We start from the raw sequence: 13,463 nt of genomic DNA, 5'->3' as shown, positions 1-13,463 counted from the left end.
AATGTATATGTAAACACATTTGGGAAGTAGCTGTGTAAACACCTGTGGCACAACGGATGGAAAGTATCCTGGAATGAGGGCAGTCATTTGGGTGTTAGCTGGTTTATCATTTTGGGTGTTGTATCAATCTTTTTTATTTAATAAAACATTTGAATATCTTGTTGTATTTTTATACTGCAAATATAAAGTAGATTTCATAACATTTGTGCATGGTTTGTTTAACCTAAAACAATTGATTCTGTGCTTAAGTCGGTTCACACTGAGGCAGCACGACTTGCAGCGCGACTGCCTCAGGCGACTTGAACGTGACAGCAGCGGCGACTTGCAAAACAGCTTCTATATAGAAGTCAATGCAAGTCGCTTCAAGTCGCCCCCAAAGTAGTACAGGAAACTTTTTTTTAAGTCGGAGCGACGCAACGGTTCCATTGTACAGATCGGGACGCGACTTGTCAGGCGGCTAAGTCGCCTGACAAGTCGTCCCAGTGTGAGCCGGCTCTTAAATCCTCTTGTTTAACATAAAGAAAAAAAAATAAAACTAGTTTTAGCAACTGTGTGAAAATAGAGTGTCAGCACAAGGGTTAAATGTGGGAGTCCTGCAATGCTGAGGAAGTGTGTGTGATCTCCTACCTCCAGTGCTCTTCTCTGACTTCTCTCCTACAGTGTGAATATGTGATCCTTCCTGCTCTGGGTCACATGATCATCACCCCACCAATCCCATCATGCTTCTCTCTTTAAAGCTACACATCACCTCCTCAATGCATAATATGATCAACTATACACCCAAACAAGACTTGTTAGGCAACTCTGCCTATGTAATGAAGAGGTGGTGTGTTCCTTTAAGGAGAGAGGCGTGATGGGATTGGTGATGATCATGTGACCAAGACAGGAAGCCAAGTGTGATGCCATGCAATGTGTAGAGCTGTGTGTAGTACACATGCTGGATGTGGAGGATAGAGGCAGCCTGGAAGTGTTATAAGGAGGTAGGAAATCACGCATACACCGAGGGATGGCTTACTACAAGATTGCTCTTATTTTTATAAAGGAATGATCTCTATGAAGCATTCAGGGAGACATTCCTATGTACAGAAATAGGTGTTTATTTCAACAAGTTAGAATACAATCAGTAGTCCTGTTGTGAAGCAGAGCACAATGCTGTGACATGCTGGATGTCATACGCTCCAGCACTGTCGTTTCTGCTCCTCAGAAAGTTATCTATGGTGGATCACTTTTCAGAGGCACTTGGCACAGAAGTGATATGGTGACCCCGGTAGCACCCCCACAACCATGTGCATTACATGCAGCCGCAGTGTGATCTCATTCACTTGGTACTGCCCACTAGGGAGGAGCTCAGGAGTGTTTGGACATAAGTCACAGCTCACCTGGGCTATCCAACCAAGTAATCATTACCTTAACCGCTTAAGGACTGGAAAGATTTGCCCCTTAATGACCAGGCCATTTTTAGCGATGCGGCACTGCGTCGCTTTACCTGACAATTGCTTGGTAGTGCTTTGTTGTACCCAAACAAAATTGACTTCCTTTTTTTCCCACAAATAGAGCTTTCTTCTGGTGGTATTTGATCACCTCTGTGGTTTTTATTTTTTACACTATTAAAAAAAAAAAAACAAGAGCAACAATTTTGAAAAAAAAAAAAAAACAATATTTTGTACTTGCTGCTATAATGAATATTCCCCCCCCCAAAAAAATAAAAAAACACATTTCTTCCTCAGTTTAGGCCAGTGGTTTGAAACCTGGGGGTCAAATGACGATTTGCCAGGGGTCACCAAATCCTGGGCTGTTCCTGAAGCCCGCACCGCTCTCCCAGCCTTTTAATGGCTGTTGCTGGAGCCCACTCAGCCTCTTCACAGCCGCCCATTCATTTCATGGCATGGCTGGGGGGCAGAGACTAGAGATCAGCTGACTGGTGAGGAATGTGAAGTGGGAGGGGCTGGAGGAGACCCTATCTCCTGATTTCAGCATAGGTGTCACTGCTACGAGACGCCACAGAGCTGGAGACACAGCAACACTACCTGTGATTAGAGTTGCCATTAAAAGTCCCCATTATAGTTCTCAGATCAGCAGATCACCTTGATCAAGAGCACCTAAGTTGGCTGATCAGAACATTGCCACTCACCCCAACTCCCCGCCAGCACTGCCACTCATCCCATTCCCCCCACCCCCTCAAGGCATAAGAGAAGGAACAAAAAGAGAATACATGGAAGGGAGAGGGAAAAAGGGAGAGAAATAATAAGAAAAAGATGGCTAGAGAGAGTGATGGGGGGCGGGGGGACAAGGAATTAGGATAGGGAAAGACAGAACGAAGAGAGAGTGGTACATCCTAAAATGTACCATACAGGGTTTTAATACTGTACAAGTGGAAGGGACTCAGGGAGCGCTAAATGTCTGTGGGTTAGGGGTGCAAATTACTTGACTTGACGAAAATAATTTTACTGTTAAAATTTCCCAAGTTGTGGGAACCCCTATCAAGTGGTCACGGCACTAGAAGGTTGAGAACCACTGGTCTATGGCCAATATGTATTTTTCTACATATTTTTGGTTAAAAATTCACAATAAGCTTATATTGATTGGTTTGGGCAGTTATAGCGTCTACAAAATAGGGGATAAATTTATGAAATTTTTTTTTTTTACTAGTAATGGCGGTGATCAGCGATTTTTAGTGGGACTGCGACATTGCAGCAGACAAATCGAACACTTTTTTTGAGACCAGTGACATTTATACAGCGATCAGTTCTATAAAAATGCACTGATTACTGTATAAGTGACACTGGCAAGGAAGGGGTTAACACTAGTGGTGATCAAGGGGTTAAATGTGGTCCCTGCAGGTGTTTTCTAACTATATGGGGGACTGTGTGACTGGGTAAACACACGGATTCATCTTCCTGCTTAGCAGAAAGACAGGATCTGTGTGATCTCCCCTTGTTTACACAGGCAGATCCCTGTTCTGTCACTGTGGGAAATGAATACGGGTGGCTGGCGGACATCGGGTCCATCAGACCCACTGATTGGCTCCCATGGCTGGCCCGTGGGACCGAGCCCACAGAAGCAAGTTCTTGAGCCGATGTACAGTTACCGCGATTCGTGGGATTGTGCCACCTAGCTGCAGTATAATGAAGGTGGCTGGTCGGCAAGTGGTTAAAGTGGAGTTCCTGTCGTTTTTGTTTTTTTTTTTAACCACTACGCATCCACTATGGCCACAGCGCCGGCCTGAATTCACGGGAGGCCGTCATATGACGGCCTCCCCTGCGCGCGCCCTGCAGGGCGCGCTATGATCACTGAGTCACTGAGACTCGGCTGATCACTGATCCGAGTAAGGGGCCGGTCCCGGCCCCTTACCATGTGATCAGCTGTCAGCAAATGACAGCTGATCACATGATGTAAACAAAAGATCGGTAATCGTTTTTTTTTTGTTTTTTTTTTACTCGCACTGACAGCGCGAGTAGAAAAAAAAGCCGATCACCGGCTCGGATGTCAGGGACATCGGTCCCCAAGTGGAAGAGGCACATCTGCCTCATCAGTGCCCACAAGTGCCACTTATCAATGCTCACAAGTGCCACCTATCAATGCCCACCTGTAGTGCCAATCAGTGCTGCCCATCACTGCCACCCATCAGTGCCCATCACTGCCGCCTATCAGTGCCCATCACTGCCGCCTCATCAGCGTACATCAATGAAGGAGAAAAATGACCCGTTTTAAATTTTTTATAACAAAATATAAAAAATTAAAAAAAAAAAAAAATCAGTTTTTTACATTTTTTTTTTAACAAAAAGTAAAAACCGCAGAGGTGATCAAATACCACCAAAAGAAAGCTCTATTTGTGGTGAAAAAATGATAAAAATTTCATTTGGGTACAGTGTTGTATGACCGCGCAATTGTCATTCAAAATGCGTCAACGCTGAAAATTGGTCTGGATAGGAGGGGGGTTTAAGTGCCCTGTAAGCAAGTGGTTAAAAGTCAGCAGCTACAAAGGTTGTAGCTATTGACTTTTAATAAACACACACTCACCTGTCCCACTGTCCAGTGATGTGGTCACCCAAACCGTTGCTTCTCTACTCCCTCAGCCCTTCCCCCCCGAAATTGGCATTGCAACTGTGAGCATCTGGCTGTGATAGCTGGCTGATCGGTCTGGAAGTCTGCTAGGACCTGTGACATGTCCCAGAAGACTGTAGGGAGGAAGGGGGGAAGAAGAACTTCCACTTGGACTGCCTAGGAGATCCAAGCAGAAGTGGAAGTGGGTACCTGTCAAGTCAATACTAGGTAGCTGCGCCCCCCCCCTTAAAAAAAAAACAAAAAAAAAAAAAAACATGGCAAATGTGGCAGGGGAGAGGGGAGAAATGCTAAAAGCGGAACCTCCCTTTTGGGTGAAGTGCCACTTTACCAATGAACTTCTAGTTACTTCCTTTTGGTCTGTTTAAAGATAGAATTAAGGTCCTCCCATTATATTTCTTCCATAAATGTAAGAAAAAAACTCTTGTCCTACCAGAAATCCAGGGAGCCTAAATTTCTGTGCACTTTGCTGGGTATGTACTTACTGTAACACAGTAGTAAATCTTCAGCATTTTTTATTACAGATGCATTTTTTCTTTACAACGTTCCTAAACATTTAGGCTACGTTTCCACTAGTGCGACTTGGGACTGCAAAGTCGCATAACAAGTCGTACCCCATGATCTCCAATGAGTACCGTTCACATCTGTGCAACTTCAAAGTGGTCCCTGCACTACTTTGGTCCGACTTGAGGTCCATAGACCTCAAGAATACACAGGCATTGCTTCAAGTCACAGCAAAATCGCGTGACTTTCAGGTCGCAATAGTGGAAAACCTAGGCTCAGGCCCCTTTCACACATGGGGACCGTTTGTCATCCATCCGTTGACAGATGAAAAAAACAAGCATCAATGCATCTCTATGGAAAAACAGGATGTGTGGATGGGTGATCATCCATTTACATCAGTTTACATCCGCTTCCATCAATATCCTTTTTTTTTTTTTTTTTTTAAACGGATCAAAGCTCTATTTTTCTTCCTTTAAAAAAACGGATCGGAAGAAAAAAAGGTGTAAACTGACAAACAGTTTTTTGTTTTTTTTATCCGTTTCTGCATTGCTAGTGGCTGTAAAAACGTGACTGAACTGATGAAATGTATGATCCACATGTGTGAAAGAGACCTAAATGAGAAGTATATCCTAAGCTTGTTTGGCTGTACTTCTGTGGATCTCATAACTGCAGTTCATTCTGCGCGTCTGTCACCTGTTTTCCGTAACAGCGGGCTGAAGCCACAGGTGCCGGTCCTGGCTGGGGAAAGATTGTGACCATAAGGTCCGGATCCACCCAGGAACCTGGACCTGCACCCGGCTCAACCTCTCAGAGAGCCGGGTCCTTGGGACCACATGTCCCAAGCATTCCTAGCATTCCGTCATGCTTGTGCCCCAATCAAGACTTAATGGTTTTAATTTCTCTGGGCTGCCTGTGCGTGTTTATTGCAGGCAATGGCTGCTTGTATTTTGTGAGTGCACATGTAAGGGGGGGTTACATAGGACCCTGCAAGCCAAGGAGCTACCCTTACAATGGAAATTGGGGCCAGTGATCAGGGGACCGTGTGATAAGGAGGATAAAAAAAAAGTATTGGGACGTTGGCCCACCCTTTGCAGGTATAACAGATTCAATTCTTCTGGGAAGGCTGTCCACAAGGTTTAGGAGTATGTCTATGGAAATGTTTGACCATTCTTCCAGAAGCGCATTTGTGAGGTCAGGCCCTGATGTGGACGAGAAAGCCTGGCTTGCAGTCTCCACTCTAATTCACCCCAAAGGTGTTCTATCAGGTTAAAGTCAGGACTCTGGGCAGGCCAGTCAAGTTCCTCCACCCCAAACTCACTCCACACTATATTGCCAAAAGTATTGGCCCACCCTTCCAAATCATTTGGTGGAGGGGAGATTATGGTGTGGGGTTGTTTTTCAGGGGTTGGGCTTGCCCCCTTAGTCTCAGTGAAGGGAACTCTAAGGATGGGTTCACACTATAGCGAATTGGATGCCGGTTTCCCCGCATCCAATTCACATAGCAGGAGATTGTGACCGGCTCTCTATGGAGCGTCTTTTGGTCCGTTTCAGGTCTGAATTCAGCCAAAAATTCGGGCTGAAATCTGACCTGAAACGGTGAATGGGGACTCCTGCTCTGAGCCGGAGCGTGCTGTGATGTGAACCCAGCCTTAAGGTGTCAGCATACCAAAACATTTAGGACAATTTCATACTCCCATACTTTGTGGGAACAGTTTGGAGATGGCCCCTTCCTGTTCTAACATGACTGCACACCAGTGCACAAAGCAAGGTCCATAAAGACATGGAAGTGAGGTGAGTTTGGGGTGGAGGAATGCATTCAGCTCCCCCCTCAGCCCCCCTAATACTTACCTAAGCCCGTCTCAATCCAGCAATGTTGCATAAGAGTCTCGACTGCTCGAGACTCTCACTTCTCATTGGCTGAGACAGCAGGGGCGCCATTGGCTCCCACCGCTGTCAATCAAAGTCAGTGAGCCAATGAGGAGAGAGAAGGAGCAGGGCTGAACTGCGGCTCTGTGTCTGAATGGGCACACAGAGTAGTAGCTTAGCTCGGGTGCCTTCATAGCAAGCTGCTTGCTGTAGGGGCACTCGGCAGGAGGGCCGGCGAGGGACCCGAGAAGAGGAGGATCTGGGCTGCTCTGTGCAAAAACCATTGACTTTAGTATCACCTTAAGTAAAGCAACTGCTACTTGTGAGTGAGGAGTATTTACTTCTGTTTGGATGGAAGGTGTCACCGGTGGAGCATTCTTTGGTGGTGGAATTTACTTATGTTGAACTCACAATCCTATACACATAATATTATATGAATTTGGTTATTACTTTTTTCTAAGATATTTATTTTATTTTTTTGCACACTGGTGTGAGTACCAGTTTTACCTATCATGTGGACATTATTTGTGTGTTGTTTTTGCAACATTTGAAGAGCAATTGTTACATATTTGATACAATGTATATTTTGTATTAACTTTGCAAGCGCTGGGCTTATGTTTGGTGGTTTTTGTCCACTACCCATAATTTTGGTCATATTTTTTTTGTTTGGGTGTTGTCAACTCACTGTCAGCTGGCTACACGGTGATCCAAACACTGTGGCTGCTTATCCATCGTTTGCTTGTGACTGTGTTGTGTGTTGAGTAGGCTTTTTCTCGTGGACTATATGTGCTCTTATCACATTTCATTTTGTGAGTATATAATATGTTTTTAATAAAACTCTTTGATCTTTTTACTACACCAGAAGTCTGTGTTGTTTTCTCCCTTCCGTTGCTTTTGTCTTCACGGGTGGAGTTCCCTCTCCCTGATTCCGGCCACACTCCTCCTAGTGTGTAGTAGTTGTGTGTCTAGGTGTTGGGCTACCCGCTCAATAGTTGATATTAGTTTTTGATTGCTGTATATACAGTATCTCACAAAAGTGAGTACACCCCTCACATTTTTGTAAATATTTTATTCTATCTTTTCATGTGACAACACTGAAGAAATGACACTTTGCTACAATGTAAAGTAGTGAGTGTACAGCTTGTATAACAGTGTAAATTTGCTGTCCCCTCAAAATAACTAAACACACAGCCACTAATGTCTAAACCGCTGGCAACAAAAGTGAGTACACCTCTAAGTGAAAATGTTCAAATTGGGCCCAAATAGCAATTTTCTCTCCCCGGTGTCATGTGATTTGTTAGTGTTACAAGGTCTCAGGTGTGAATGGGGAGCAGGTGTATTAAATTTGGTGTTATCGCTCTCACTCTCTCTTACTGGTCACTGGTAGTTCAACATGGCACCTCATGGCAAAGAACTTTCTGAGGATCTGAAAAAAAGAATTCTTGCTCTACATAAAGATGGCCTAGACTATAAGAAGATTGCAAAGACCTTGAAACTGAGCTGCAGCACGGTGGCCAAGACAATACAGCTGTTTAACAGGACAGGTGAGTGCTGCTAGCATTGCTGCAGAGGTTGAAGGGGTGGGGGGGTCAGCCTGTCAGTGCTCAGACCATACGCCGCACACTGCATCAAATTGGTCTGCATGGCTGTCGTCCCAGCAGGAAGCCTCTTCTAAAGATGATGCACAAGAAAGCCCGCAAACAGTTTGCTGAAGACAAGCAGACTAAAGACATGGATTACAGGAACCATGTCCTGTGGTCTGATGAGACCAAGATAAACTTATTTGGTTCAGATGGTGTCAAGTGTGTGTGGCGGCAACCAGGTGAGGAGTACAAAGACAAGTATATCTTGCCTACAGTCAAGCATGGTGATGGGAGTATCATGGTCTGGGGCTTCATGAGTGCTGCCGGCACTGGGAAGCTACAGTTCACTGAGGGAACCATGAATGCCAACATGTACTGTGACATACTGAAGAAGAGCATGATCCCTTCCCTTCGGAGACTGGGCCGCAGGGCAGTATTCCAACATAACGACCCCAAATACACCTCCAAGACGACCACTGCCTTGCTAAAGAATCTGAGGGTAAAGGTGATGGACTGGCCAAGCATGTCTCCAGATCTAAACCCTATTGAACATCTGTGGGGCATCCTCAAAAGGAAGGTGGAGGAGCGCAAGGTCTTTAACATCCGCCAGCTCCATGATGTTGTCATGGAGGAGTGGAAGAGGACTCCAGTGGCAACTTGTGAAGCTCTGGTGAAATCCATGCCCAAGAGGGTTAAGGCAGTGCTGGAAAATAATGGTGGCCACACAAAATATTGACACTTTGGGCCCAGTTTGGACATTTTCACTTAGGGGTGTACTCACTTTTGTTGCCAGTGGTTTAGACATTAATGGCTGTGTGTTTGAGTTATTTTGAGGGCACAGGAAATTTACACTGTTATACAAGCTGTACACTCACTACTTTACATTGTAGCAAAGTGTCATTTCTTCAGTGTTGTCACATGAAAAGATAGAATAAAATATTGACAAAAATGTCGGGTGTACTTACTTTTGTCAGATACTGTATAATGTGAGGCCATATTCATGTCTCACATTAGCCTTCTGGTTTATGATCAATCCAGGCAGAGTGTAGCACTGTGAGCCAAACACCCTCCTGGTGTAAGGCTTTTTGTTGTTTTTGGCAGTGTTAATGTTGTTAATTTAAAGTGTTTATAAACCTCAGAGATGAAATATGAAGGAAGCATATTCCTCTATAGTGTGTACTTGTCTCAAGAGCACTAAGGGCTTGTTCACACTTGACTACATTTCTAACGCTTAACAAACGCTACTATAGCGTTATTATGGGCGTTAATGAGCTTTAGTATGAGCGTTTGACTTGCGTTTTACAAGCAATAATGACGAGCTTAAAAATGCTCCCCAAACGCCCTGTGCGTAGTTTTGAACCGTTTAAGCGTTAAGGCGCATTATAATTGCTCCACAATGGAAACTAACATTACAGGAAATTTTAATGCCCCACAACCGCGCCGCAAACACCTGCCAGAGCATTTGCGAAGCGTTGCCACAGACGTGAATGGGAGGCGTTGAAAGGCTTCAAGCGCCCCCTGACTCTATATGAGGCTTCGATTTAGAAGCAACGTGATGCTAACGCTTTGTTTTGATAATGTGAACAGCACTGTGTGCTGTCTATTGTATCATTTGCATAGGCATTTGAGGAGAGTTTTTAATGTCCCTCAAACGCGTGCTTTTAATGCGAATGTCAACTTAGTCTAGGTGTCACTTTTGTCTGCTGTTTCGCTCCTCTGCTATCAGCCTGAATCAATTCTGGCAGATTTTCCTGACACCAAGAGAAAAATGGTGACAGGGGAGGGACCTCCAGCTGATTGACAGCCTCAGCTCTGTGCTGTGTGAAGATGGCGGGGTGGGGGGTTGTGTCCCTTTCCTCCAATCAGCTCTCAGAGCACTGAGCATATTCACTTTAGTGCCTAGTGCCATGTATAGTCTTCCTTTCCTTTCACTCCCTCCATTATTCTGTTGCTGGGAATGACCTGAAAAAAAAACATTACTTCTGGGTATAGTGGATCCTATAACTCACTCTCTTCCTCTGTTACGTGACAGTTTTGGTGCTTGGTAATTGGCCACTGTGCCATAGGGGAAAATTTCAAAGCCCTGTGTCAGCTTTGGCTGAAATTGAGCATACACTCAGATTCATTGCTCCCAGTGGTGAATGGAGAAGTGATAGGACCAGAAGTATAAGATGCTTTGAGAGGCAGCTTTAAAGTGAACCATTTGTTCTCATTGTAGCTAATGTTTATTTTATATAAGTGTGATCTTATAATGTATGTATTTATATATGTGTATTTTTCTTTGAACAGTGTGATGCAAAATCCCAATCTGATTTACAAAAAAAAAAAAAAAAAACTGAAGTGCTTCAGCAAATTTATGGAAGTATTTTGGTGATGTTCAGCATAAACATCTGAATGCTATGAGAATGAGAGATGGATCATTTTCATGCACAACATATACAAGGAAATGGTTCTGGTAGCCCTAATGTCGATTTTCCTCAAAGCCAAGAGTTATTTAGTGACCAAGAACATACAGAACATGATCCAGATGATGATCATGCCATCAGACATGAAGCAGACATTTCAAGCCAGAATGACAACAGGTAAGGACCACATGGGGGGGGGTTTACTAAAACTGGAGAGTACAAAACCTGGTGCCGCTCTGCATAGAAACCAATCAACTTCCAGGTTTTTTTTTTTTTGTCAAAGCTTATTTGAACAAGCTGAAGTTAGAAGCTAATTGGCTACCATGCACTGCTGCAGCAGATTCTGAGCACACCAGCTTCAGTAAATCTCCTCCCATGGGTTTCTTTTTAAAATGAACTCTTCTTTTGCTAAACGCATGTTAAACTGCATAGTGCTTGTGCGGTGTCATTTTTTCCCTTTTGTGTGCTGTAAAAAAAACCTGGTTGATCCTGCCTGTTCCTGGGTCCCCCCATGTAAACTGACCACGGTGATCATGGCTGCTGACCCATTTTACCGTGGTCAGTCTACATACCTCTGTCATCCCGCTGCTGTTCCTCGCCCCACTCCCCCTCCGTCCCTGCCTGTCAACTCCTGTGTGTGAGCTGAAAAAATATCTGCCCCTCCCCTCCGGCCGCTATCTAATGTGGCAGTAAAGTTACTAATCAAGATTCCTGCCAGCCCCTCTGTAATTATAAGATATACCTCAGTGTGTTTGTTTTTTGGAAATTTTGAAGCTGCGTACTTTTTTTTTCACATTGCCAATGTGCGGTCACTTGAACACCCAGCTGATGTCAAAGGGAAATCTCAGCCCCTCCCCCTGTAGTCCTTAGACCGGGGGAGGAGGGCGGTCACGTGACCGCACGTCAGCGATGTGAAAAAGGTCTATAGCTGCGGGATTTTCTAAAAACTCGGTCACTGTGAAGCAGAGCTGCATGATTTAAAAGATATCTAAAAGGTTTTTTTACCCCTAATCGTCTTTCAGGACAGCCACCTGAGAGCTTGGCTCCTCCCCTCTGATTGGAAACACCTGCGCCAGCTTCTATAAATTTCCTCCTCCCCTGCTGGCTCCTCAGTTATTTGTGTTTCCTCCATGTAGTGATCGAAAATATGTATTGGGTGGATAGATGTAGAGTGGGTATGAAACACTCCAGAGGGGAGACACCACAGGAACCAGCCAGGAGAGCCAGGGAGGCTCAGGCAGCATGTCCTGAAAGAGGAGTAGAGACTCCTAGGACAAGACCAGGGGGAAAATGTTAGTGTATACACCCGCAGTGGTTATAACACTAACCTGGTCAGAAAAATTTTCTCTGGATATTGCCACCCCCGCATCCCTGAGCGCAGGTTGAGGTCGGGGGGGGCTTCCCTTTCATCACCGAGCGCCGGGAAGTGGAGGGCAGCTCCTGCAGTCTCATGCCCCCAGGAGCATGTGGAGTAGAACACACCGGGTTTTGGGATTGTGCGGTCTGTGGCGGGTGACGTCATATCCGGCCAGAAGGGGCGTGCACTTCCGGGTTTGCGGCTTCCGGTTCCTGCCGCGAACGTTGAAAGGGAGCCAGGCATGGGGCTGGAGAGGAGCTGTACATGCTGTAGAGACAGCAAAAGCTCCAGAGGTGACACAAGGATGGCGGATGCAGAGGATTTGGACCGCACTGCTCCAGGAGAGACCAGCTCCAGCCATGTTAAGGTAAGGGGAGCCTAGGGTGGAGCTCCCCTGGCCTGAACCCCCCCCCTATCATTAGTGTGGGACAGGTGCAGGGGGGGGGGGGCAGGTTAAAGACCCTCAGGTGTCAGAGGGTGGACTCATAGGGCCCCTGATGAGGCAAGCCCAAATGAAAGTGTTGCACTCCTGCAATTATGCAGGAAAGGATACTGTGTGTTAATGGTTGGGAGTTTTTTCTTATGTCTTTTCAGAAAACAGAGAAAACCAGGGCCTCTCATGTTTCAAAAAAGAGGTGCCCTTCCTGTAAAATTACCCTTAGAGATTCTTGGGAAAAACCATTATGTAAAGATTGTATTAGCAAACTAGTACAAGAACATTCTTCAGAGCAGGGTGAACTAGCGGCATCTGTTAAAGAATTGTCTAGTACGTTCGGATCCTTCAAAAACTTTTTTGAGGGGTTTCAGATGCCACAGTTTCAGACTGCTCCTCCGACAACAACAACGGTACCGAAAGCTCAGGCAATACCCTCCACTAGTGCAGGTCCTTCAGTAGCCCCTAGAGAGGAGGTGGAAGAGGAACCTGACAGTGCAACCTCTGGCTCCCAAGATTTTGAGGGGGAAGCTCTGGATGGGGATTCCAGGAAGCCATCCCGATACAAACTCTCATTAGAAATGGTAGATCACCTTTTAGGGGCCATTTTTACCACACTAGATATATCAACGGAGAAGAAACCGTTATCATTGCACGATCAGATGTATGAGGGCCTAGGGGAACGGGAAAAGAGGAATTTTCCTGTTCATGAGGTCCTAGTAGAGGCTATTAAGAAAGAGTGGCAGGAACCTGAAAGAAAGCCATTCTTTTCTAAGGCCTTAAAGAGACGGTTTCCCTTTACAGAGGATCCAGCATCAGTGTGGAACAAGGTTCCAAAACTAGATGCAGCCTTCTCACAGTTGTCAAGGCACACAGACTTGGCATTTGAGGACATGAGGGTTCTTTCTGAGCCAAAGGATAAAAGAATGGACTCGTTGTTAAAGAAATCATGGGACTGGACGGTGGGAAGCCTGAAGCCAGCTATGGCGGTCACGGTGGTGGCTAGGAACGTAGAATTCTGGTTAAATCAATTGCAGGCTCACATTGAAGAAGGAACTGCGAAGGAGCAGATTCTGGCTTCATTTCCCACACTCCTGCGAGGTCTTGCGTATATCGCAGATGCCTCCGCAGAACTGGTTCGGATGGCAGCCAGGTCCTCCGCACTGGCCAATTCCACAAGAAGGGCCCTTTGGCTTAAGACATGGCAGGGTGACTGCGCGTCCAAAACCAAAGTGTGCGGGATTCCCTTTACA

The 13,463-nt window shown here is 45.4% G+C and overlaps 2 protein-coding genes across 3 annotated transcripts in view; one reads left to right on the top strand and one right to left on the bottom strand.

The window, feature by feature from the left end:
- LG02H11orf54 (linkage group 02 C11orf54 homolog) overlaps positions 1–772 on the bottom strand; it is a 43,667-nt gene extending 42,895 nt beyond the window's left edge. The window contains exon 1 of one of the 2 annotated variants that reach the window (XM_073615081.1): positions 628–772. The gene's annotated coding sequence lies outside the window, so the exon portion shown is untranslated. The remainder of the gene's footprint in view (positions 1–627) is intronic. The other variant, XM_073615082.1, reaches the window with a different exon arrangement.
- The window catches only part of TAF1D (TATA-box binding protein associated factor, RNA polymerase I subunit D), a 50,408-nt gene continuing 37,709 nt past the window's right edge, over positions 765–13,463 (top strand). The window contains exons 1-2 of the mRNA XM_073615083.1: positions 765–980; positions 10,305–10,597. Coding sequence (XP_073471184.1) covers positions 10,428–10,597 — 170 coding nt within the window. The 5' untranslated portion in view covers positions 765–980; positions 10,305–10,427. The remainder of the gene's footprint in view (positions 981–10,304; positions 10,598–13,463) is intronic.

Source organism: Aquarana catesbeiana, linkage group LG02 (genome assembly GCF_042186555.1).
Source record: "Aquarana catesbeiana isolate 2022-GZ linkage group LG02, ASM4218655v1, whole genome shotgun sequence".
Lineage (NCBI taxonomy): Eukaryota > Metazoa > Chordata > Amphibia > Anura > Ranidae > Aquarana > Aquarana catesbeiana.
The sequence above is the reverse complement of the archived record's forward strand: the minus strand, read 5'-3'. Positions and strand labels throughout refer to the sequence as shown.